This window comes from Tachyglossus aculeatus, chromosome 25 (genome assembly GCF_015852505.1).
Source record: "Tachyglossus aculeatus isolate mTacAcu1 chromosome 25, mTacAcu1.pri, whole genome shotgun sequence".
Classification (NCBI taxonomy): Eukaryota; Metazoa; Chordata; class Mammalia; order Monotremata; family Tachyglossidae; genus Tachyglossus; species Tachyglossus aculeatus.
In genome coordinates this window covers 17,041,828-17,068,201 of record NC_052090.1, presented here as the reverse complement: position 1 = coordinate 17,068,201, position 26,374 = coordinate 17,041,828, and the positions used below count along the sequence as shown (strand labels likewise).

General features: G+C 45.9%; 1 protein-coding gene across 1 annotated transcript; it reads left to right on the top strand.

Annotated features, from left to right (window-relative positions):
- Positions 1-1,582: 1,582 nt before the first annotated feature.
- SDR16C5 (short chain dehydrogenase/reductase family 16C member 5) lies at positions 1,583-22,109 on the top strand. The gene is made up of 7 exons (XM_038766735.1): positions 1,583-1,687; positions 9,700-10,047; positions 11,891-12,022; positions 12,628-12,727; positions 14,305-14,449; positions 18,272-18,397; positions 20,771-22,109. The coding sequence occupies exons 2-7, from the start codon at positions 9,727-9,729 to the stop codon at positions 20,862-20,864; spliced, it is 918 nt and encodes a 305-aa protein (XP_038622663.1). The 5' UTR covers positions 1,583-1,687; positions 9,700-9,726; the 3' UTR covers positions 20,865-22,109.
- Positions 22,110-26,374: the final 4,265 nt, after the last annotated feature.

Sequence of the window (26,374 nt, the reverse complement as noted above, 5' to 3'; positions counted from 1 at the left end):
TTGCATATAGTAAGGGCTTAATAAATGTCATTATTATTATTATATCCCCCCAGTGCTTAGAACAGGGCTTTGCACATTGTAAGCGCTTAACAAATATCATCATTATCATTAAGATAATCCCGGCTCCGCCGCTTGTCAGCTGTGTGACTTTGGGCAAGTCACTTCACTTCTCTATGCCTCAGTTACCTCATCTGTAAAATGGGGATTAACCGTGAGCCCTCCGTGGGGCAACCTGATCACTCTGTAGCCTCCCCAGCGCTGTGCACATAGTAAGGGCTTAATAAATGTCATTATTATTATTATTGTATCCCCCCAGTGCTTAGAACAGTGCTTTGCACATTGTAAGCGCTTAACAAATATCATCATGATCATTATTATTAAGATAATCCCGGCTCCGCCGCTTGTCAGCCGTGTGACTTTGGGCAAGTCACTTTTAACTTCTCTGTGCCTCAGTGACCTCATCTGTAAAATGGGGATTAAGACTGGGAGCCCCCTGTGGGACAACCTGATTACCTTGTGTCCCCCCAGCGCTTAGAACAGTGCTTTGCACATAGTAAGCGCTTAATAAATAGCATCATTATTATTATTATCTAGCTTTATTTCTATTTATTCTGATGACTTGACACCTGTCCACTTGTTTTGTTTTGTTGTCTGTCTCCCCCCTTCTAGACTGTGAGCCCGTTGTTGGGTAGGGACCGTCTCTAGATGTTGCCCACTTGTACTTCCCAAGCGCTTAGTACAGTAAGCGCTCAATAAATACGAATGAATGAATGAATGAATGAATGAATGAATTGGCAAGTCTCTTAAAGGCGACCTGCCGCGCGTGCGCAGCAGAGGCCGAGGCCTCTCAGAGTCTGCGCGTGCGCGTTCACGTGCTTCTGGAGGGCAGAGCGCGCCCCGCCGTGTGCGCAGGCGCAGTAAGGGCGCGCCCCGCCGTGTGCGCAGGCGCAGTAAGAGAGCGCCCTGAGCCGGCTCCCCGCGCTGGGGAGCGGAAGGCGTCGGAGCCCGAGCCGGAGCCGAGCCCGAGCCGAAACCCGAGTGGGAGCCGAGCCGAAGCCCGAACCCGAGCTGAAACCCGAGTCGGAGCCGAGCCCGAGCCGAAACCCGAGTCGGAGCCGAGCCCGAGCCGAAGCCCGAATCCGAGCCCGAGCCCAAACCCGAGTCGGAGCCGAGCCCGAGCCGAAGCCCGAACCCGAGCCGAAGCCCGAGTGGGAGCCGAGCGGGAGCCGAGCCCGAGCCGAAGCGCGAGCCCGAGTCGGAGCCGAGTTCGAGCCGAAGCCGGAGCCCGAGCCGAGCCTGGGCCGAAGCGCGAACCCGAACCCGAGCCGAAGCCGAGCGCGAGCCGAAGCCCGAGCCGGAGCCGAGCCCGGGCCGAAGCGCGAGCCCGGGCCCAAGCGCGAACCCGAGTCGGGGCCGAGCCCGAGCCGAAGCCGAAGCCCGAAGCCCGAGCCCGAGCCGAAGCCCGAAGCCGAGCCCGAGCCGAAGCCCGAGTCGGAGCCGAGCCCGGGGCCGAGCCCGAGCCGAAGCCCGAGCCCGAGCCGAAGCCCGAGCCGAGCCCGGGCCGAAGAGCGAACCCGAGCCCGAGCCGAAGCCCGAAGCCGAGCCCGAGCCCCGCGGGACGGACGGTGAGCCTGCCCGCCAGCCGCGCGCGCCAAGGACCTACTAAGCGCCATAGCGATTCCATTTGGTAAGCGCTTCCTAGATAGCAGGCCCTGTAGTAAGCGCCGCGGAGAGAGCAGCCAATCGGGTTGGACCCAGCCCGTGTCCCCCGGGGGCGCGCCCACCCAGGATCCCCATTCATTCCCCACAGGTCCCCACAGCACCTGTATATATGTATATAGGGTTGTACATATTTATTACTCTATTTATTTATTTATTTTACTTGTACCTATCTATCCTATTTATTTTATTTTGTTAGTATGGTTGGTTTTGTTCTCTGTCTCCCCCTTTTAGACTGTGAGCCCACTGTCGGGTAGGGACTGTCTCTATACGTTGCCAACTTGTACTTCCCAAGCGCTTTGTACAGTGCTGTGCACATAGTAAGCGCTCAGTAAATACGATTGATGATGATGGTGATGATTCATTCATTCATTCCTGTCTGTATGTATGTTTGTACCGATTTATTACTGTATTTATTTGACTTGTACATATCTATTCTATTTATTGTGTTAGTATGTTTGGTTTGGTTGCCTGTCTCCCCCTTCTAGACTGTGAGCCAGCTGTGTGACTTCGGGCAAGTCACTTCACTTCTCTGTGCCTCAGTTACCTCGTCTGCAAAATGGGGGTTAAAACTGTGAGCCCCCGTGGGACAACCTGATCACCTTGTAACCACCCCAGTGCTTAGAACAGGGCTTTGCACCTAGTAAGCGCTTAACAAATACCATTATTATTATTATTAGGGACCGTCTCTAGATGTTGCCAACTTGGACTTCCCAAGCGCTTAGTCCAGTGCTCTGCACACAGGAAGCGCTCAATCAATACGATTGATTGATTGATTTACTTTATTTGTACATATTTATTCTGTTTATTTTATTTTGTTAATTTGCTTTGTCGTCTGTCTCCCCCTTCTAGACTGTGAGCCTGCTGTTGGGTAGGGACCGGCTCTAGATGTTGCCAACTTGGACTCTCCCAAGCGCTTAGTCCAGTGCTCTGCACACAGGAAGCGCTCAATCAATACGATTGATTGATTGATTTACTTTATTTGTACATATTTATTCCGCTTATTTTATTTTGTTAACTTGTTTTGTTGTCTGTCTCCCCCTTCTAGACTGTGAGCCCGCTGTTGAGTAGGGACCGTCTCTAGGTGTTGCCAACTTGGACTCTTCCAAGCGCTTAGTACAGTGCTCTGAACACAGGAAGCGCTGGATAAATGCGATTGATTGATTGACTTTATTTGTACATATTTATTCTGTTTATTTTATTTTGTTAATTTGTTTTGTTGTCTGTCTCCCCCTTCTACACTGCGAGCCTGCTGTTGGGTAGGGACCGTCTCTAGATGTTGCCAACTTGGACTTCCCAAGCGCTTAGTCCGGTGCTCTGCACACAGTAAGCACTCAATAAATACGATTGACTCATTCATTCATTTAATCGTATTTATTGAGCGCTTACTGTGTGCAGAGCACTGGACTAAGCACTTGGGAAGTACAAGTTGGGAACATTTTGCAGAAGAGGGAACCGAGGCCCAGGGAAGGGAAGTGACTTGCCCAGGGTCACATAGCCGACCAGTGACAGAGGCAGGATTCGAACCCACGACCTCCCGGCTCCCAGGCCCGGGCTCTAACCACTAGGAGAAGCAGCAGGGCTCAGTGGAAAGAGCCTGGGCTGGGGAGTCGGAGGTCATGGGTTCGAATTCAGCTCCACCCCTTATCAGCTGGGTGAGTTGGGGCAAGTCACTTCATTCATTCAGTCAGTCAGTCGTATTTATTGAGCGCTTACTGTGTGCAGAGCACTGTACTGAGCACTTGGGAAGTACACATCGGCAACATAGAGAGACGGTCCCTACCCAACAACAGGCTCACAGTCTAGAAGGGGGAGATGGACAACAAAATAAAACATGTAGACAGGTGTCAAAATCGTCAGAACAAATAGAATTAGAGCTCTGTGCACATCATTAACAAAAAAGAATCGTAAATATGTACAAGTAAAATAAATAGAGTAATAAATCTGTACAAATATATACGAGTGCTTTGGGGAGGGGAAGGAGGTCACTGATAATTGTTGAGTACTTAGTCAATGCTGACTACTGTACTAAATTCTTGGCAGAAAACAACAAAAGCAAGACACATATCCTCTGCCCGTAAGGCACTTGCAATATAAACGGGGGAAAGAGACACACAAAACTATTTACAAATAGTGAGAGCTGGAGAAAGTACAAGTCGGCAACATAGAGAGACGGTCCCTACCCAACAACAGGCTCATAGTCTAGAAGGGGGAGACAGACAACAAAACAAAACATGTAGACAGGTGTCAAACTCATCAGAACAAATAGGATTATAGCTCTATGCACAACATTAACAAAATGAATAGAATAGTAAATATGTACAAGTAAAATAGAGTAATAAATCCGTACAAATATATATAAGTGCTGTGGGGAGGGGAAGGAGGTCACTGATAATTGTTGAGCACCTAGTCAATGCTAACTACTGTACTGAATTCTTGGCAGAATACAACAGAAGCAAAGCACATATCCTCTGCTCGTAGGGCACTTGGAATATAATGAGGGAAAGAGACACACAAAACTATTTACAAATAGTGAGAGCCAGAGAAAGAACAAGGATGGCTGGAAGTTGTATGTAGGCTTACTGTGTGCAGAGCACTGTACTAAGCGCTTGGGAAGTACAAGTCGGCAACATATAGAGACGGTCCCTACCCAGCAATGGCCTGACAGTCTAGAAGGGGGAGACAGACAACAAAACAAAACATGTAGACAGGTGTCAAACTCGTCAGAACAAATAGAATTAGAGCTCTATGCACATCATTAACAAAATAAGTAGAATCGTAAATATGTACAAGTAAAATAGAGTAATAAATCTATACAAATATATACAAGTGTTGTGGGGAGGGGAAGGAGGTCACTGATAATTGTTGAGTACTTAGTCAATGCTAACTACTGTACTAAATTCTTGGCAGAATACAACAGAAGCAAGGCATATATCCTCTGCTCCTAAGGCACTTGGAATATAACGGGGGAAAGAGACACACAAAACTATTTACAAATAGTGAGAGCTGGAGAAAGTACAAGTCGGCAACATAGAGAGACGGTCCCTACCCAACAATGGGCTCACAGTCTAGAAGGGGGAGAGAGACAACAAAACAAAACATGTAGACAGGTGTCAAACTCATCAGAACAAATAGGATTATAGCTCTATGCACATCATTAACAAAATAGAATAGTAAATATGTACAAGTAAAATAGAGTAATAAGTCCGTACAAATATATATAAGTGCTATGGGGAGGGGAAGGAGGTCACTGATAATTGTTGAGCACTTAGTCAATGCTAACTACTGTACTAAATTCTTGGCAGAAAACAACAGAAGCAAGGCACATATCCTCTGCTCCTAAGGCACTTGGAATATAAACGGGGGAAAGAGACACACAAAACTATTTACAAATAGTGAAAGCCGGAGAAAGAACAAGGATGGCTGGAAGTTGTACGTATGCTTACTGTGCGCAGAGCACTGTACTAAGCGCTTGGGAAGTACAAGTCAGCAACATATAGAGACGGTCCCTACCCAACAACGGGCTGACAGTCTAGAAGGGGGAGACAGACAACAAAACAAAACATGTAGACAGGTGTCAAACTCGCCAGAACAAATAGAATTAGAGCTCTATGCACCTCATTAACAAAATGAATAGAATCGTAAATATGTACGAGTAAAATAGAGTAATAAATCTGTACAAATATATATACCGGTGCTGTGGGGAGGGGAAGGAAGTCACTGATAATTGTTGAGTACTTAGTCAATGTACAAAACATGGAGACAGGTGTCAAACTCGTCAGAACAAATAGAATTAGAGCTCTATGCACATCATTAACAAAATGAATAGAATCGTAAATATGTACAAGTAAAATAAATAGAGTAATAAATCTGTACAAATATATACGAGTGCTGTGGGGAGGGGAAGGAGGTCACTGATAAATGTTGAGTACTGTACTAAGTTCTTGGAAGAATACAACAGAAGCAAGGCACATATCCTCTGCCCGTAGGGCACTTGGAATATAAACGGGGGAAAGAGACACACAAAACTATTTACAAATAGTGAGAGCCGAAGAAAGAACAAGGATGGCTGGAAGTTGTGCGTACACGCTCACATACACACCACACACTCCCCCATTCTGATGCATTACTTCACACAAAAGCCCGACTGCCCTGGCAGTCCTTCTGGCCAAGGGTTACAATCAATCAATGGCATTTATTGAGCACTTACTATGTGCAGAGCACTGTACTAGGCGCTTGGGAGAATACAGCAGAATTAGCAGACACATCCCCTGCCCGTAAGGAGCTTACATTCTAGAGGATGAGCTTACAGGTAAGCAAACCCCTACATCCCTCCTCCTTACCAGAGTTGAAATCTAGCCATCAGCCACGATCGGATTTTGGAATTCGCCCTGTCCGCATTGGAGACGCAATCCCTGAGCAGATAGCCTAAAAGAGTTGTTGAAGTGGGGAGAAAACCAATTTAAAACTGATTGATGGAGGAGTCAGTGAGTTAATTGCCTCACATTCAGAGGACTCCTTCTGCGAGGACCTCATTGCACCTTGGAAATCATCATCATCATCATCATCAATCGTATTTATTGAGCGCTTACTATGTGCAGAGCACTGTACTAAGCGCTTGGGAAGTACAAATTGGCAACATTTAGAGACAGTTCCTACCCAACAGTGGGCTCACAGTCTAAAAGGGGGAGACAGAGAACAAAATAGAATAGATATGTACAAGTAAAATAAATAAATAAATAGAGTAATAAATATGTACAAACATATATACATATATACAGGATGGAAGAAGTTACAGTCTCTCCTCCACCAGCTAGAATTTGGGGAGTAAAGAAGCCATGCATCAATTTTCAAGAAAGCAGATGAATGTACAGAAATGACGGGAAGATCTGGTTGGAGAGCAGAGCTCAGAGATGGGCAGTAGTGTTCGGAAGGAGTTAACAGGCTTTGAGGTACCTAGGGAAAAAAAGAAAGCAGTTCCATCTAAATTGAACAAATTTTCACTAGAGTTGAAAAACCACAACCAAATCAATAGAACAGTCTGCTGTTCTGTCGGTTCAACCTTCAGAGCATCGCTAAAATCCGCCCATTCCTCTCCATCCAAACTGCTTCCATGTTAATCCAAGCACTTATCCTATTAAGAACAGTGCTTTGCACATAGTAAGCACTTAATAAATGCTATCATTATTATTATTATTATTAAGGGAAGCAGCGTGGCTCAGTAGAAAGAGTCCGGGCTTTGGAGTCAGAGGTCATGGGTTCAAACCCCGGCTCTGGCAATTGACAGCTGTGTGGCTTTGGGCAAGTCACTTCACTTCTCTGTGCCTCAGTTTCCTCATCTGTAAAATGGGGATTAAGACTGTGAGCCCCACGTGGGTCAACCTGATCACCATGTAACCTCCCCAGAGCTTAGAACATAGTAAGTGCTTAATAAATGCTACCATTATTATTATTATTATTATTATAATTATTATTATTATTATCCCGCCTCGAATACTGCATCGGCCTCCTTGCTGACCTCCCTGCTTCCTGTCTCTCTCCGGACCATACTTTACTCTGCTGCCTGGATCATTTTTCTACAGAAACGTTCAGTCCGTGTTTCCTCCCTCCTCAAGAACCTCCAGGGGTTGCCCATCCACCTCCACAGCAAAAAGAAACTTTTTACATCTGCTTTAAAGCACTCAATCATCTTGCCCCCTCCTACCTTTACCTCGGTGTTTTTCTACTCCAGCCCCGCCCGCACATCTATTCAGTCGTATTTATTGAGCGCTTACTGTGTGCAGAGCACTGTATTAAGCGCTTGGGAAGTATCATCAATCATCATCAATCGTATTTATTGAGCGCTTACTATGTGCAGAGCACTGTACTAAGCGCTTGAGTACAAAGTATGTACTTTGCTCCTCTGATGCCGTCCTACCCACTGAACCTTGATCTCATCTATCTCTCCACCTACCCCTCGCCCACGTCCTGCCTCTTAATCTCTGACGGACGGTCGACTTTGCCCACCTTCCAAACCGTATTAAAAGCATATCTCCTCCAAGAGGCCCTCCCTAACTAAGCTCTCATTCCCTCTTCTCCCACTCTCTTCCGCATCACTTGGATTTGCGTCCTTTATCGGCCTCTCTGTCAACCCCGCAGCACTTGACGTACAGATTCGTAGTTTATTTTTATATTGACATCTGTCTCCCCCTCTAGACTGTAAGCTCGTTGGGAGCAGGGGACGTGTCTGCCAAGTAACTGCTCAATAGATATGATTGATTCTGCAGACTTCTGCAGATCGTTACTCAATGGCATCACCACTTCTGGTGAAATACACCGATAGGAGTGTGGCTGTGAAAGCCAATATAGGGCCACGGTGCCTATAGCAGTAGCACACGCAGAAACCGTGTGCTAGTACACGCTTAGTACAGTGCTCTGCACATAGCAAGCGCTTAATAAATACGATTGATGATGATGAAACCGTGTCGTGATGTTCCTGGTGTTTTCTGAATGGCAATTTCTTCTGATTATTTTCACACGTACTAAATTACAGCCCCTTCTTCCACAGGGTGTGCGTGGATTATGGGCTTCGGCTCAAACGCGACGGCAGAATTAGGGCAAGTTCTTCCGACGGCACACGTCTCTTTAGCTGGAACCCGACGCAGTAGTGGAAGAAACGGTCGTGTGAACGTTCAGGTTGGACCCAGAATGAGGCCCCAAGCCTGCGTTTCCAAAAGCAACCTCAGTGATACCAAATAATAGAATTTACTGAGCACCTCTGTCTGCAGAGCACTGTACCAAGCACTTGGGAGAGGACAGTCAAATCGGTACACACGATCCCTGCCCCAAAGGGGTTTATAATCTTGAGAGGGAGGCAGGGAATTACAGATAAGAAGACTGGGTGGATTCCGTGTACTTAGACTCTGATCCCCCCGTGGGGCAGGGACTGTGGCCAATCTGCCTATAATAATAATAATAATGATAATGATAATAATGATGGCATTTGTTAAGCGCTTACTATGTGCAGAGCACTGTTCTAAGCACTGGGGGGGATACACGGTGATCAGGTTGTCCCACGTGGGGCTCACAGTCTTAATCCCTTCGAGACTGTGAGCCCGCTGTTGGGAAGGGACCGTCTCTCTAATAATGATGGCATTTATTAAGCGCTTACTATGTGCAAGGCCCCCCTTCCTTCCTCTCCCCCTCGTCCCCCTCTCCATCCCCCCCATCTTACCTCCTTCCCTTCCCCACAGCACCTGTATATATGTATATATGTTTGTACATATTTATTACTCTATTTATTTTATTTGTACATATCTATTCTATTTATTTTATTTTGTTAGTATGTTTGGTTTTGTTCTCTGTCTCCCCCTTTTAGACTGTGAGCCCACTGTTGGGTAGGGACTGTCTCTATATGTTGCCAATTTGTACTTCCCAAGCACTTAGTACAGTGCTCTGCACATAGTAAGTGCTCAATAAATACGATTGATGATGATGAAGGCACTGGAGAGATTACAAGGTGATCAAGTTGTCCCACGTGGGGCTCACAGTCTCAATCCCCATTTTTACAGAATGAGGGAACTGAGGCACAGAGAAGCGAAGTGACTTGCCCAAAGTCACCCAGCTGACAAGTGGCGGAGCCGGGATTTGAACCCATGACCTCTGACTCCAAAGCCCGGGCTCTTTCCACTGAGCCACGCTGCTTCTCTATTCCCTTTAGTCCCTCTACCCCCAGTGCTTAGTACAGTGCTTGGCTCCTAGTAAGTGCGTAACAAACATCACAAATATCATTATCACCTCTCCTGTGGAACACATAGGGTGCAAAGTAGATTATTAGGTACTTAGCATTTATAACTGCAAATAGCCACGAACCTTGCAGTTAATTTCCAGTGTGGTGTCGAGTTTCTAACGTAATGGTTTGGCCAGCAGACCTACCTACCTAAAACTACGAAGGGCATTCTTCGCTTTCATGTCCCTGAATTTCAGACTCTTCTCCTACAGCAGGTGTTCACGGGTGCTGCTTCCAGGATGGATTCCGCGATCAGCACGCTCAAGTTTGTGGGGAAATCTTTGTACTACATGTTGGAAGCCCTCTTCTTCTGCATAGTCCCAAAGAGAAGGAAGAGCGTGGCTGGCGAAATCGTCCTTATAACTGGGGCAGGAAGCGGGATCGGGAGGCTGCTGGCCCTCAAATTTGCCCGTCTTGGCGCCATCCTGGTTCTCTGGGATGTCAATGAAGAGGGCAACAAGGAGACGGCTAAGTTGGCCCAAGAAACTGGCGCCGCGAGAGTACACGCTTATACCTGTGACTGCAGCCGGAAGGAAGAAGTCTACAGTGTCGCCAGTCAGGTGAGTCCCTAGAATGGGATCAATCAATCAATCAATTGTATTTATTGAGCGCTTACTGTGTGCAGAGCACTGTACTAAGCGCTTGGGAAGTCCAAGTTGGCAACATATAGAGACAGTCCCTACCCAACAGTGGGCTCACAGTCTAAAAGGGGGAGACGGAGGAACAAAACCAAACATACTAACAAAATAAAATAAATAGAATAGATATGTACAAGTAAAATAAATAGAGTAATAAATATGTACAAACAGATATACATATATACAGGTGCTGTGGGGAAGGGAAGGAGGTAAGGTGGGGGGGATGGAGAGGGGGAGAGGAAGGAATGGGATGATTTGTGAGCCTGGGCAACTCTTAGACTTAACGTCCTCTTCGGGCGAGTACTTCAGTCTAGTTTTCTAGACTGTGAGACCACTGTTGGGTAGGGACCGTCTCTGTATGTTGCCAACTTGGACTACCCAAGTGCTTAGTACAGTGCTCTGCACACAGTAAGCGCTCAATAAATACGACTGATTGATTGATTGAGTCCCTTGAAAAGAGTTGGGAACTGGTCTTTCGAACTCATCCGTTGTGCGGGTCCAAGGACCTCGTTCCGTGCTGTGACTGACCTGATCAACTCGTCATGGATACGCTACCGGAATGATCGCACGTGGAGAGTGGGGCATTCTGAGAGCGATGAATCCCTGGATTTGCTATGAGGCGGACAGCATAAGGCAAGATCCCAGCGCTTAGAACAGTGCTGGACACGTAGTAAGCACTTAGCCAATGCCATTAAAAAAAAAAGTGCTGTGGATGACTCTCTTAGTTGAGAGTTGATATAATAATAATAATAATAATAATAATGGTATGTGTTAAGCGCTTACTATGTGCCAGGCACTGTTCATTCATTCATTCAATCGTATTTATTGAGCGCTTACTGTGTGCAGAGCACTGGACTAAGCGCTTGGGAAGTTCAAGTTGGCAACATATAGAGACGGTCCCTACCCAACAGTGGGGTCACTGTTCTAAGCGCTGGGGTGGATACAAGGTAATCAGGTTGGACACAGTCCCCGTCCCATGTGGGGCTCATAGTCTCAATCCCCATTTTACGGCTGAGTGAAGTGGCTTCTCTGTGTCTCAGTTTTCTCATCTGTAAAAGGGGAATTTAATACCTGTTCTCCCCCCTACTTGACTGTGAGCCCCAAGCGAGTCAGGGACGGTGTCCAACCAATTCATCATGTATAATAATAATAATAATAATAATAATAATGGCATTTATTAAGCGCTTACTATGTGCAGAGCACTGTTCTAAGCGCTGGGGAATTTACAAGGTGAACAGGTTGTCCCACGTGGGGCTCACAGTCTTCATCCCCATTTTACAGATGAGGGAACTGAGGCCCAGAGAAGTTAAGTGACTTGCCCAAAGTCACACAGTTGACAAGTGGTGGAGCCGGGATTTGAACCCATGACCTCTGACTTCAAAGCCCGTGCTTTTTCCACTGAGCCACGCTGCTTCTCTAATCATGTCTAATGTATCTTCCCTTAACACTTAGGACAATACTTGGCTCATAGTAAGCACTTAGCAAATACTGTTATTATTATTAGTAGTAGTAGTATTATATTATCAACTCTTGATAGTAGCAATAATAACAGTGACAGCAGCAAGAACTGAGGGAGCGATAGGTCATAGCACTCCCACCACACCCTCCCCTCTTTCTGTAGGTGCCATAAAAAAGAAAAAAGCTTTGCTTTAAAATGAACTCAAATGCAGCATCCTGTAAATACCCGAGTGAAAAGATTGTGAAAAATTTAGGAAAACAAAACTTTGAGAATATAAATTAGAGCCTTTCCCCCCACCGTTTTCAGGTTAAAAGGGAAGTTGGTGACGTTACCATCCTCGTCAACAACGCTGGAGTTGTAACCGGAAAGCGTTTCCTTGATTCACCAGATGAAATGGTGGAGAGATCCTTCCAAGTGAACTCCATAGCACACTTCTGGGTAAACTGGGATTTGCAGACTTCTCGTGAGAGTCCAGAGTAGCTTGAATTCCAATTTCTATTTTCTTATGTTCTTTTCCTTATACTCGGTTGTTTCCCTTATCATTAATTTATTTTACTGTCTGTCTCCCACTAGAGTGTAAGCTCCTTGAAGGTAGGCATCATGTCTTCCAACTCTGATGTATCCTCCCAAGCAGTTAATATAGTGCTCAGTAAATATCACTGATTGATTGACTGTGCTCTCTTGCATGACAACTATCACTAATTGTGGGTTTCTATGCCTGCTGTGTATTTATGGGCCTCAGTTTAACTGCCTGTTTATAAAAAAGAATCTTGAAATCCGATTTGAAAAGCAGAAAATTCCTTTAATTCATTCATTTGCTGGGCACTTACTGTCTGCAAAGAACCATCCTAAGTGCGCGGGCGGGTACAATAAAACAGTAAGTAAGCATTTAAGGAGATGGACTGAACAGGTTAAAATAGAACTGTCTCCAAATGCAAATCGGAACCCCCTCAATTCATTCTGTTATAGTTTCTGTTTTTTCCTTGGGATTGTCGAGCGTGCCCAGCCGAAGTTCAGTATTCTCTTCCAACAATGTCTCCTAGACTTATAAAGCCTTCCTTCCTGCCATGGTGGCTTCCAACCACGGACACCTTGTTTCTATTTCAAGTGCCGCTGGGTTAATCGGCGTCAGTGGCCTAGCAGGTGAGTGGACAACAGATAATGATAATAATATATATGATTATAATATATATATAATGTATATGATTATACATTGTATAATATATATGTGTGTATATGATAATATATATGTACATATATATTATCATATACACATATATATACATTATACTATATATACATATATACATTATATATACATTATACAATATAATACAATACAATACAATAATATAATACAATATATGTACATTATACAATATAATATATTTGCCCAAGGTCTCACAGGAGAAAACTAGCAGAGCCGGGATTAGAACCTAGGTCCTTCGGACTTCCAAGCCTGTGCTCTGTCGGCTTATATATATATATATATATATATATATATAAGCAGCGTGGCTCAGTGGAAAGAGCACAGGCTTTGGAGTCAGAGGTCATGGGTTCAAATCCCAGCTCCGCCAATTGTCAGCTGTGTGACTTTGGGCAACTTCTCTGCGCCTCAGTTCCCTCATCTGTAAAATGGGGATGAAGACTGTGAGCCCCCCGTGGGACAACCTGATCACCTTGTAACCTTCTCAGCGCTTAGAACAGTGCTCTGCACATAGTAAGCGCTTAATAAATGCTATTATTATTATTATTATAATGTTAAACTCTATATGTCAGGCACCGTACTAAGCACTAAGGGAGATAGAAGATAACCGGGTCGGCATGGTCCCGATCCCACATAGAGCTCACAGTCTTAATCCCCGTTTTACAGATGAGGAAACTAAGGCCCAGAGAAGTTAAGTGATTTGCCCAAGGTTTCACAGGAGAAAACTAGCAGAGCCGGGATTGGAACCCGGGTCCTTTGGACTTCCAAGCCTGTGCTCTGTCGGCTTCCCTAACAGAGAGCATCTTGTGACCTGCTTTACGAACGAGGGTTTTCACTCTCCGCTGGGGAAATGTTAAGTCCTGGCCCAGACTCTCATCTGTAAAATATTAATCAATCAATCAATCAATCAATCGTATTTATTGAGCGCTTACTATGTGCAGAGCACTGTACTAAGCGCTTGGGAAGTACAAATTGGCATCACAATTGGCATCACAATTAACACGGCAGAGGTCCAGGCTGCTGCTGGGCCTTGGGAAACCCCACCTCTCCCCCCCCCACAATCTTTTTTTGTGCTACCCCGGCAGCCAAGGGCTAGAGAAGTGGCTGGGTTGTGGCCACCCTCCCCACACTGGGGCTGCTCGTGACTCCACAGATCATTTTTGCTTGCCCAGAAACGCGTACCCCAACCCACCTGTCCCTACTACATCCTCACTCGCGAGACTCGTCCGCCGTCACACCAGACGCAGGTACCAACTGGGAAATACCCTCATACTGTTCCCGGTCGGAACCAGTGCTCACAGAAAACCGTACATGCAGTTCATTCATTCCATTCAGTCGTATTTATTGAGCGCTTACTGCGTGCAGAGCACTGTACTAAGCGCTTGGGAAGTCCACGTTGGCAACATATAGAGACGGTCCCTACCCAACAGTGCGCTCACAGTCTAGAAGACTGTTAAGTAAATAACTTGAAAAATCTGTTAGCATTACGTTATGAATGTTTCCTTCTTTACAGATTATTGTGCGAGCAAATTTGCTGCATATGGATTTGCAGAGGCTATTTCTTTAGAAATGTTTGCCCAAGGGGTGACTGGAGTTAAGAGTACTCTGGTTTGTCCGTATTTTACGAACACTGGAATGTTTGACGGGTGTTCGACCAGGTAAGTAATGAGCGTGTTTATGGTGCTTAAGGGGGGCTAAACCCTGTATTAAGCACTAGGGTAGTTACAGACACGTAAGGCTCACAAACCAAAAGGTAGAGCGAGCTGGTAATTTATTCCCATTGCTCAGTTCAGGAAACAGGTAGGGTGGTCCTGTAGCAGACTAGTGTCGGGACTAGGATTGGGACTCAAATCTCCTATCTGCTGGTCCACAGTTCACTGGGCCGTGCTGCTGCGGACCGTAAGTGACCACTTTGGTTTGATAAAGAAAATGCACATTAAAAGAGTACACGCGTCCCCCGGTCTTATCTTTGCCATGCATTCATTTAATCTTATTTCATTCAGTCGTATTTATTGAGCGCTTACTGTGTTCAAAGCACCGTACGAAGCGATTGGGAGAGTACAGTGTAACAACAGACGTATCCCTGACCACAGCGAGCTCAAAGTCTAGAGGGGTCAAAGTCTTTGTGGGGCTGAAGAGAGAGGAGTCAGTGAGGACTGAGGGGAGCCAACTGGGGTAAATTAGGAGGGCAAGGCAGTTGAAAAAAGAAAATGAATTCAGTTTCGGGATGGGGGGTCACCAGGACAGAGGTGGTTATCCCTAAAGCTGGAAGATGGGGCGTAAACTTAAATCAGGAGTCAGTGAGGACTGGGAGGAGCCAACTGGGATAAGTTAGGAGGGCAAGGCAGTTGAAAAAAAAAATGAATTCAGTTTCGGGATGGGGGGGTCACCAGGGCAGAGGTGGTTATCCCTAAAGCTGGAAGATGGGACGTAAACTTAAATCAGGAGTCAGTGAGGACTGGGGGGAGCCAACTGGGGTAAGTTAGGAGGGCAAGGCAGTTGAAAAAAAAAAAATGAATTCAGTTTCTGGATGGGGGGTCACCAGGGCAGAGGTGGTTATCCCTAAAGCTGGAAGATGGGGTGTAAACTTAAATCAGGAGTCAGTGAGGACTGGGAGGAGCCAACTGGGGTAAGTTAGGAGGGCAAGGCAGTTGAAAAAAAAAATGAATTCAGTTTCGGGATGGGGGGGTCACTAGGGCAGAGGTGGTTATCCCTAAAGCTGGAAGATGGGGCGTAAACTTAAATCAGAAGTCAGTGAGGACGGGGGGGAGCCAACTGGGGTAAGTTAGGAGGGCAAGGCATTTGAAAAAAAAAATGAATTCAGTTTCGGGGTGGGGGGTCACCAGGGCAGAGGTGGTTATCCCTAAAGCTGGAAGATGGGGCGTAAACTTAAATCAGGAGTCAGTGAGGACTGGGAGGAGCCAACTGGGATAAGTTAGGAGGGCAAGGCAGTTGAAAAAAAAAAATGAATTCAGTTTCGGGGTGGGGGGGTCACCAGGGCAGAGGTGGTTATCCCTAAAGCTGGAAGATGGGGCGTAAACTTAAGTCAGGGATGGGGACAGAAGACCAGGACTTCCTGACAGTAACTGTCAGCAACAGCTCACCCGTCTATCTGCCAGACACTTAGGCTCACTTTTTCACTGGGATTCATTCATTCAACCTTATTTATTGAGCGCTTACTGTGTGCACTGTACTGAGCATTTGGGAAAGTACAAGATAACAATAAGCAGACATCCCCTGCCCACATTAAGCTTACGGTCTAGAGGAGGAAGAGAGATTGGCCTCGTTCTCGCCTGTCCCGCCGTCAACCCCCGGCCCACGTCCTCCCCCTGGCCCGGAATGCCCTCCCTCTGCCCATCCGCCAAGCTAGCTCTCTTCCTCCCTTCAAAGCCCTACTGAGAGCTCACCTCCTCCAGGAGGCCTTCCCAGACTGAGCCCCCTTTCTCCTCTCCTCCGCCCCATCCCCCCCGCCCTATTAATAATGATGGCATTTGTTAAGCGCTTACTATGTGCCAAACACTGTTCTAAGCGCTGGGGGGATACAAGGTGATCAAGTTGTCCCACGAGGGGCTCACAGTCTAATCCCCATTTTACAGATGAGGTATCTGAGGTTCAGAGAAGTTAAGTAATAATAATAATAATGGCATTTGTTAAGCGCTTACTATGTGCAAAGCACTGTTCTAAGCGCTGGGGGGTTACAAGGTGATCAAGTTGTCCCACGTGGGGCTCACAGTCGAATCCCCATTTTACAGATGAGGTAACTGCGGCTCAGAGAAGTTAAGTGTCTTGCCCAAGGTCACACAGCAGATATGTAGCGGAGCCGGGATTCAAACCCATGGCCTCTGACTCCAAAGCCCGGGCTCTTTCCACTGAACCACGCTGCCCTACCTCCTTCCCCCCACCACTGCACCTGTATATATGTTTGTACAGATTTATTACTCTATTTTACTTGTACATATTTACTATTCTATTTATTTTGTTAATGATGTGCATCTAGCTTTACTTCTATTTATTCTGACGATTTGACACCTGTCCACATATTTTGTTTTGTTGTCCGTCTCCCCCTTCTAGACTGTGAGCCCGTTGTTGGGGAGGGACCATCTCTATATGTTGCCAACTTGTACTTCCCAAGCGCTTAGTACAGTGCTCTGCACACAGTAAGCGCTCAATAAATACGATATGAATGAATGAACTGGCCCCAGTTTGAAGCAGTTTGAAGCCCTACTGAGAGCTCACCTCCTCCAGGAGGCTTTCCCCTCATTCATTCAATCATATTTATTGAGCGCTTACTGTGTGCAGAGCACTGGACTAAGCGCTTGGGAACATATGGAGATGGTCCCTCCCCAACAACGGGCTCACAGTCTAGAAGGGGGAGACAGAAAACAAAACAAAACAGCCCTACAACGCTTACGTACTTAGCCATCATTTTTTTTAACGCCTGCCTTCCCCTCTAGACTGTAAACTCCTAATGGACAGGAAATGAGCCTACCAACTCTGTTGTATTGTTGTATTGTTGTTGTATTGTGTTGTATTGTTCTCTTGCGTGCACTTAGTACAGTGCTCCTTTTAGACTGTGAGCCCAATGTTGGGTAGGGACTGTCTCTATATGTTGCCAATTTGTACTTCCCAAGCGCTTAGTACAGTGTTCTGCACATAGTAAGCGCTCAATAAATATGATTGATTGATTGATTGCTCTGTACATAGTAAACGCCCAATAAATATGATCAATTGATTGATGGATTGTTGAGCGGTGCCCTCTGGGGAGGATTGGTGGCAGATGGGGAACCCGGTGGGGAATCACATCCAGGGGAGAACATCAGAAGAGAAGCAGCGTGGCTCAGTGGAAAGAGCCCGGGCTCTGGAGTCAGAGGTCATGGGTTCAAATCCCAGCTCCGCCAACTGTCAGCTGGGTGACTTTGGGCAAGTCACTTCACTTCTCTGGGCCTCAGTTCTCTCATCTGTAAAATGGGGACTAAGACTGTGAACCCCCCGTGGGACAACCTGATCACCTTGTAACCTCCCCAGCGCTTAGAACAGTGCTTTGCACATAGTAAGCGCTTAACAAATACCATCATTATTATCAGGGAGATCACAGAGACCAGATAGCCACACGAGAAGGGAGACAACAGAAAGGTAAGAATGGGGGAGACAGGCACCGCCGCCACACAGAGCCGTGCATGTACTTGCCTAGAGTTCAGTGCTTGGAACAGTGCTTTGCGCATAGTAAGCGCTTAACAAATGCCATTATTATTATTATTATTATTATTATTATTATTAGAGCAAATGCTTTTTGCAGTGTTCTAAGCTGTGTGTCGGTGGGGATGCGCTGATGGGAGGGCCTCCTGGTCACTCGGATGACACCCCACTGACGGTGACATCAGTGTAGAGGAGAAAGAGATCGATGTCAGATGAAATTGAGGAGGAAATTGCCCTCAGACAATCTGTTAAACCAAACCCAAGATGGACTTTCTGTTTTCCAGATCTCCTCATCTACTGCCTATTCTGGAGCCAGAATACGTAGCCAGTAAAATTGTGGACGCGATTCTCCAAGAGCAGGTTTACTTGTATATTCCACGATCTTTGTACTTCCTCATGGTTTTAAAAAGGTAATCTTCCTCCTTTACTATCTCTCTTCCCCTCCCCGGCTCCTACCGTCTTTTCATCTGAATAACAAGTAACAACCATTGAACTCGCTCCTGTCGGGCACTTGATATTTCTCCTTTTAAAAGGAGGAGCGAGTTCAATGGTTGTTACTTATCTTATCCTTGGGGATAAGACTTGGGCTGGGTTTGTGTCGAAAAGGGTTTCACCCTTTATGCTGCCTTCTTGGGTTGTGGTATTGCAGAAAGAAGCCGCTAAAATTCAAGAGTGGAAATTGGTTTGCTGGGCCATGGTCCTTGAAGCGTGGCTACGGGTGGGGTCTTCTGGGTCCCGGACTGAGCAGGTGACAGAGGAAGTTGAATTTTGACCTAATGAGAGCTCAGAGGAAATAAACTTCTGCCCAGACCCTCTCCTTCTGCTGTCATTCCTAGTCACAGGTTTAAGGAGAACATGAGAGCCCTCGGTTCTTTTAGAAGCACATTTTCAGTAATCATCATCATCAATCGTATTTATTGAGCGCTTACTGTGTGCAGAGCACTGTACTAAGTGCTTGGGAAGTACAAGTTGGCAACATATAGAGACATATATATAGCATATATATATATATATATAGACATATATAGCAACATATATGTCTATATATATAGCAACATATATGTCTATATATAGCAACATATATATACCCAACAGTGGGCTCACAGTCTAAAAGGGGGAGACAGAGAACAAAACCAAACATATTAACAAAATAAAATAAATAGAATAGATATGTACAAGTAAAATAAATAAATAAATAGAGTAACAAATATGTACAAACATATATACATATATACAGGTGCTGTGGGGAAGGGAAGGAGGTAAGATGGGGGAATGGAGACGGGGACGAGGGGGAGAGGAAGGAAGGGGCTCAGTCTGGGAAGGCCTCCTGGAGGAGGTGAGCTGGAATATTTGGCTTGTTCAGAGGGAAAGTCAGTGCTCCCCTGCCCACCTCCTCTCCCGGCAAGAACCCAACTGGGAGAAATGCGAGCGTGTGAATTGCGCTTCAAGATCCCCTAGCATTGTAATCAACTACTTCACGCTGATTCTCAGTTCCGAAACCTCAGGGCCGCGGCTCGTGTGTCATTCTTGTTGGGAGACTCCCTTAGCGTCATCACTGTCGTCCCCTCAGAGATGCCGTTGGCTTTCAAGAGCTCATCAGGAACAGATTTCGTATTTCTTCGGTCAAACCCATTATATCCCGTTATTGCGCCAGACACATTTTTCACCGATCTTAATTGCCAGACAAAACAAAAGTGAGTTTTGTCTTCTCCTCCCCTCAGCAACGTAGCCTCTCGGCGTCTCCCTCTCCTCTCCCTCTGTATAGCCCTGATTCAGGCTGAGCCCAGATTCCTCCCGGTGAAGTTGGGGAATGAAATGCCAAAAAAAAAAAACAACAACCCCCCAAAAAAGTTAGTTTTGCAGGACATGCGTCACTGGACGAGGGCTCTTTTGAGATCGGTTCTCCTTATTACTAGCAACTTCAGCTTCTTTTGTTTAACCAGAAAAGTAATGGTTTATCTCTTTTTGCTTGAAATGGGAGCTGGTTTATTTAGCTATGTGCTCAGGAGAGAGCTCTTCACTTTCCTAATATTTTCATGGAAAAGCTTCGCTTTACGCGCATGGGAGGGGAATCGTGTGTCTTTAGTTTTGAGAAAGGGGAGCTGACTTTTGTGCAAGAGTGTTTTCAAGAAAAAGTTTCGGTAGAAAAATCCATTTCAGGCCCCGTCTACTCTAAGCCAACCTTAAATCAGTGGAAGTTAGACTGGGAAGATGAGGTTAACTGATTCATAGCCTCATCTCTTCCTTGCATGGGTCCCCGAGAGAAAGGTCTTCAAACAGAAATTAAGATCTCCGATTGAAGATCATCTCTGATCGGATGAAGATGGTCTCTGTCTGGATTTCCAGACAAGAAGAAAGGGTTTCTAAATAGAGCCAGCCTCTGCTCAAATGAGAAGGTCTCCATTCAGTGATGAGTTGTAATAATATGCATGATGGATGATGATGATGCCGGTATTTGTTAAGCGCTTACTATGTGCCAAGCACTGTTCCAAGCGCTACAATCAGTTCTTCCGATATTGGGAGACAAGGTGGCCGTAGCTAGGATGGAGAAAGAGAAGACGTGCAGAGATGAAAGCAGTTCCAGGAGCAGATGTCAGTTAGCCAGACTGCTGAGCCAATCGGTGATACATACAAAGTGGCAAACTTTTGGCAACGATAACCAGTTTCTAGGGGTTCAGCCTTACATTCTGGAAGTTTTCCCATTGTGGACCTGACCACTGAATCATCTCAAAAATGTCAGACTAAATATTAACACAGAAATCCCACTCTCCTGTTTTCTCCAGTATGTTTCCTTCAAAACTGGGATTGGCCCTGGGTGAGTTCTTGGGAGTCTTCAATTCAATGGATCACTTCAGAGGCCGAGAGAAGAAGGACTGAAGCGTACGGTCTAGTGGAGATGGTACCTGGAAATCCAAAGCAGTGCCGCAGGATGTTCGCTAGCTCATGCGACGAGTAACAACTACTTTTTAAATCTGCCGTTATGATCCTTATTGCTCTTTTCCCACCAATTATCCAGTCCGTATTTTGTATGCCGGGAGGTAAATTTCTCTCCCTCCAGTAGCTGTTCTCTCTTCCAGGGTGCCCAATTTAGCCAGTTTTGGGGGAGGGAGAAGTGAGCCGTTCCTTGGTCCGGCCCCCCAGCAGGAAGTGTTTGCATTTTCCTTGCCCGACCAGAGTGGATGTACCGACCCATGGTAAAATTGGCTTTCTGAGGCTGTAAACTGGTGGGAGTGGAGGGCGAGAGTGGGAAAGGTGTTAGTGGAACAGAAATAGTTTCTGCTCCTTAAACCGCCCCTCGCGCAGACCAAGCTCAACATGGCTTTCTAGAATCAAGGTCTCCTGGGGTTCAAACCCTGGAACGGGCACGGAATTCCAGTTGTCCCAAGGCCACGGGATGGCTAGCACCGGTCTTGGTGTCGAATAAATCCATTTCTCACAAGTTGTGTGCGGGGGGCATCCCCTGCCTTTAGGGAGTCTCCCCTCTGGCAAGGCCTGGAACCGATATAAGCGTGTCCCTATGAACCAGACGGCTTTAGCTAGACCACCCGGAAGGAAAAGAAAAGAAGTCAGAGAGTTGAACGTTCATGGCAGGAGGGCTTTCCCCACAGCTCCCAGGTTTTCACGTTCTCGTTCTTGCTCCTGGCATGGGCGGCCTTCAGACAAATATAGCCCCATCCATCTAGGGCTTCCTAAAGAACAGTAACTTAGCCTCCTTTCTTACGCTCCCCTAAGCCGGCGGGCACGAGGGATATCATTTTGGCACTGGCCAGAGGACAGCAGAAAAATTGAGAGAATTAACCGGCACTAAGCATGTGAATATTGGTTCCGTGAGGTGGAAACTGATTCTCTCTTGGAAAAAGTTTCCTCTAAATAGCTGATTCTGATCAATGTGATCTGGCATCTTGAAGGGAGTTTTCCAGGCAAAAGGCACCCCTAATCAGTTTTCCACAAGTGCTGCAGTGGGGGGAGAAAAATATTTGGAGCCAAACAAAAGCCAATTGTTGGAAAATGCTTGCCTTGTGTAAATAGCACTTTTGGGCCTATGCTCACTATTAAAACACTATATTCTCATTCAGCAGCCTCAGCGTATTTGGGGAAAATTGGGCTCAATGTATTAATAATAATAATAATAATGGCATTTATTAAGTGCTTACTATGTGCAAAGCACTGTTCTAAGCACTGGGGAGGTTACAAGATGATCAGGTTGTCCCATCGGCGGTGTGGGGGGGGGTGGGGGGGGCTCACAGTCTCAATCCCCATTTTACAGATAAGGGAACTGAGGCTCAGAGAAGTGAAGTGACTTGCCCAAAGTCACACGGCTGACAAGTGGTGGAGTCGGGATTTGAACCATGGGGAAGCAGCGTGGCTCCGTGGATAGAGCCCGGGCTTTGGAGTCAGAGGTCTTGGGTTCAAATCCCGACTCCGCCACTTGTCGGCTGTGCGACTTTGGGCAAGTCGCTTCACTTTAGACTGTGAGCCCACTGTTGGGTAGGGACTGTCTCTATATGTTGCCAACTTGTACTTCCCAAGTGCTTAGTACAGTGCTCTGCACACAGTAAGCGCTCAATAAATACGATTGATTGATTGATTGACTTCTCTGGGCCTCAGTTCCCTCCTCTGTAAAATGGGGATGAAGACTGTGAGCCCCACGTGGGACAACCTGATTACCTTGTATCTACCCCAGTGCTTAGAACAGTGCTTGGCACATAGTAAGCGCTTAATAAATGCCAACATTATTATGACCTCTGACTCCAAAGCCCGGGCTCTTTCCACTGAGCCACTCTGCTTCTCAATAGGGTAGTTTCATGTACTTGATATTCCTGGTGCCCCTCAATTCCGAAATTCATTCAATTTATTGCTGTTTCTTGTGCAGCCGGGGTCTTTGGGGATAGCTAAGAGCAATGAAAAAATTGTATTTCACTCTTCTTAGAGTCTCTAAAGCCCAATAGTCAGTGAGGACCCAAAGAATCAAAGCCATCGTGCAGAGATGATGACTCTTCCAGTCCTGTAGTCATCAAAGCCCAATATCGCTCTTATTACAGTTCTGAAGGCAGACCATTTTTACGGTCTTAGTTAAGGAATAAAGGCACAGGAATTAGGGAATTGAACAAGAGGATGTGCATCCACTATATCCTAACACTATTAACAGCAATTATTTCTAATTGGAGTGCATTTTCCCTGCTCTGTCGGAAAGTAGTGCAATTCAATTGCGGTCTCACAATGCCCATAAAGTTGTCTAAACAAATTTTATTTAAAAGCTCATATGACTAGGGAAGAGACCACAGTGGAAATTAGAGGATATTGCAGAATCATTAATAACAAGGTGGTTTAGAACTAGCAAATATTGAATTATCTTACCCACGTATGCTTTACGCTTCGCTCAGTGGAAAGAGCCCGGGCTTTGGAGTCAGAGGTCATGGGTTCAAATCCCGGCTCCACCACTCGTCAGCTGGGTGACTTTGGGCAAGTCACTTCTCTGGGCCTCAGTTACCTCATCTGTAAAACGGGGATTAAGACTGTGAGCCCCACATGGGACAACCTGATCACCTTGTAAATTCCCCAGCGCTTAGAACAGTGCTCTGCACATAGTAAGCGCTTAATAAATGCCATTATTATTATTATTATTATTATTATTATCCATTGAGAAGCAGCATGGCATAGTGGATAGAGAGCACCAGCTTGGGAGTCAGAAGGTTGTGAGTTCTAACCTCAGCTCCCACTTGTCTGCTGTGTGAACTTGGGCAAATCACTTTACTTCTCTGTGCCTCTATTTCCTCATCTGTAAAAAGGGGAGCGAAACCGTGAACCCCACGTGGGACAGGGACTGTGTCCAACCCGATTTGCTTGTATCCACCCCAGCGCTTAGTACAGTGCCTGGTACAGAGTAAGCGCTTAACAAATCCATAATTTTTTTATTATTGGATAAGGTAGCTGAGGCACAGAGAAATGAAGTGGCTTGCCCAGGGTCACATGGCAGACACATGGTTAGAATCCAAGACCTTTGGCTCCAATAGGGCACACTGCATCTCATCAGTCTTCTCTGTCAATCAATCAATCAATCAGTCAATCGTGTTTATTGAGCGCTTACTATGTGCAGAGCACTGTACTAAGCGCTTGGGAAGTCCAAGTTGGCAACATATAGAGACAGTCCCTACCCAACAGTGGGCTCACAGTCTAAAAGGGGGAGACAGAGAACAAAACCAAACATACTAATAAAATAAATAGAATAGATATGTACAAGTAAAATCAATACATAGAGTAATAAATATGTACAGACGTATCAATCAATCAATCGTATTTATTGAGCACTTACTGTGTGCAGAGCACTGTACTAAGCGCTTGGGAAGTACAAGTTGGCAACATATAGAGACAGCCCCTACCCAACAGTGGGCTCACAGTCTAAAAGGGGGAGAGAGAGAACAAAACCAAACATACTAACAAAATAAAATAAATAGAATAGATGTGTACAAGTAAAATAAATAAATAGAGTAATAAATACTCTAATAAATGAAGTCCTTCCGCTGTCTTTCCGAGAGGGGCCATTTACCCCGCGTTATACCCGGCAGTCCAGCTATACAATCCCTGGCCTGATATGGACTACTTTGTTTCTGATATTTTGATTTTAAGCTCCCCGTCAGTATCCACCCAAGTTCCTATCTCAGGGTCCTGCCGCTCAGCAGCGGGGCCTGCGACAGATAGGAAAAGGTTTCCGAGTGAATCAATCAATCAATCAATCGTATTTATTGAGCGCTTACTGTGTGCAGAGCACTGGACTAAGCGCTTGGGAAGGACAAGTTGGCAACATATAGAGACGGCCCCTACCCAACAGCGGGCTCACAGTCTAGAAGCGGGAGACAGGGAACAAAACCAAACATATTAACAAAATAAAATAAATAGAATAGATATGTACAAGTAAAATAAATAAATAAATAAATAGAGTAATAAATCTGTACAAACATATATACATATATACAGGTGCTGTGGGGAAGGGAAGGAGTGATAGAGGTGGAGGGGTAGGGAGTCCCTGGAGAAAATGCCCTACGTTGGGACAGATTTCCGCCGAGCGTTCCGTAAGATGTCATGACATTATGCCGCGTGCCCAGGGTGGCGTGGCTCAGTGGAAAGAGCCCGGGCTTTGGAGTCAGAGGTCATGGGTTCGAATCCTGACTCCACCACATGACTGCTGTGTGACCTTGGGCAAGTCAACTTCTCTGAGCCTCAGTTACCTCATCTGTAAAATGGGGATTAAGATCGTGAGCCCCACGTGGGGCAACTTGATCACCTTGTATTCCCCCCCCCCAGCGCTTAGAACAGTGCTCTGCACATAGTAAGCGCTTAACAAATGCCATCATTATTACTATTATTCTCTGGGCCTCAGTGACCTCATCTGGAAAATGGGGAGTAAGACTGTGAGCCCCACGTGGGACAACCTGATCACCTTGTATTCCCCCCAGCACTTAGAACAGTGCTCTGCACATAGTAAGCGCTTAACAAATGCCATCATTATTACTATTATTCTCTGGGCCTCAGTGACCTCATCTGGAAAATGGGGAGTAAGACTGTGAGCCCCACGTGGGACAACCTGATCACCTTGTATTCCCCCCCAGCACTTAGAACTGTGCTTCGCACATAGTAAGCGCTTAACAAATGCCATCATTATCATTATTATTATACCTGTAATGTCTCATTCATTCAATCGTATTTATTGAGTGCTTACTGTGTGCAGAGCACTGTACTAAGCGCTTGCAAAGTACAAGTTGGCAACATATAGAGACGGTCCCTACCCAACCGCAGGCTCACAGTGGCTGCATGTGTGAGATCGGCCAGTGCCGTCGCTGGCCACCCTAAGTTAAGTGACTTGCCCAAGGTCACACTGCAGGCATCCTTGTACCTCAACTCTTCATCCCCTGCCTTCTCCACCTGTTTTCTCCCCTTGACGGCCACTTGGTTCTTCTCTTTCCCATTTTTGTTTCTCTCCCTCTCAGCTTCCTTCTAGGCTACTGGGCCCGCCTGCCTCATTTTACCTCCCCTTTCTATGTCCTGCCTCTGACTCCCTCCTCCTCCTCAAGGGACTATCTTCCTTACCTGCTGCTTCTATTTAATAATAATAATGATAGCATTTATTAAACGCTTACTGTGTGCAAAGCACTGTTCTACGCGCTGGGGAGGTTTCAATCAATCCATCGTATTTATTGAGCGCTTACTATGTGCAGAGCACTGTACTAAGCGCTTGGGAAGTACAAATTGGCAACATATAGAGACAGTCCCTACCCAACAGTGGGCTCACAGTCTAGAAGGGGGAGACAGAGAACAAAACCAAACATACTAACAAAATAAAATAAATAGAATAGATATGTACAAGTAAAATAAATACATAAATAGAGTAA

What these genes read in the sequence shown, in the direction of transcription:
- SDR16C5 (XM_038766735.1), top strand. Translation starts at nt 9,727, where the DNA reads ATGGATTCCGCGATCAGCACGCTCAAGTTTGTGGGGAAATCTTTGTAC. An exon ending in ACTCCATAGCACACTTCTGG is followed by an intron (nt 12,023 to 12,627) that starts GTAAACTGGGAT and finishes AATGTCTCCTAG; the next exon opens with ACTTATAAAGCCTTCCTTCC. An exon ending in CGGCGTCAGTGGCCTAGCAG is followed by an intron (nt 12,728 to 14,304) that starts GTGAGTGGACAA and finishes CCTTCTTTACAG; the next exon opens with ATTATTGTGCGAGCAAATTT.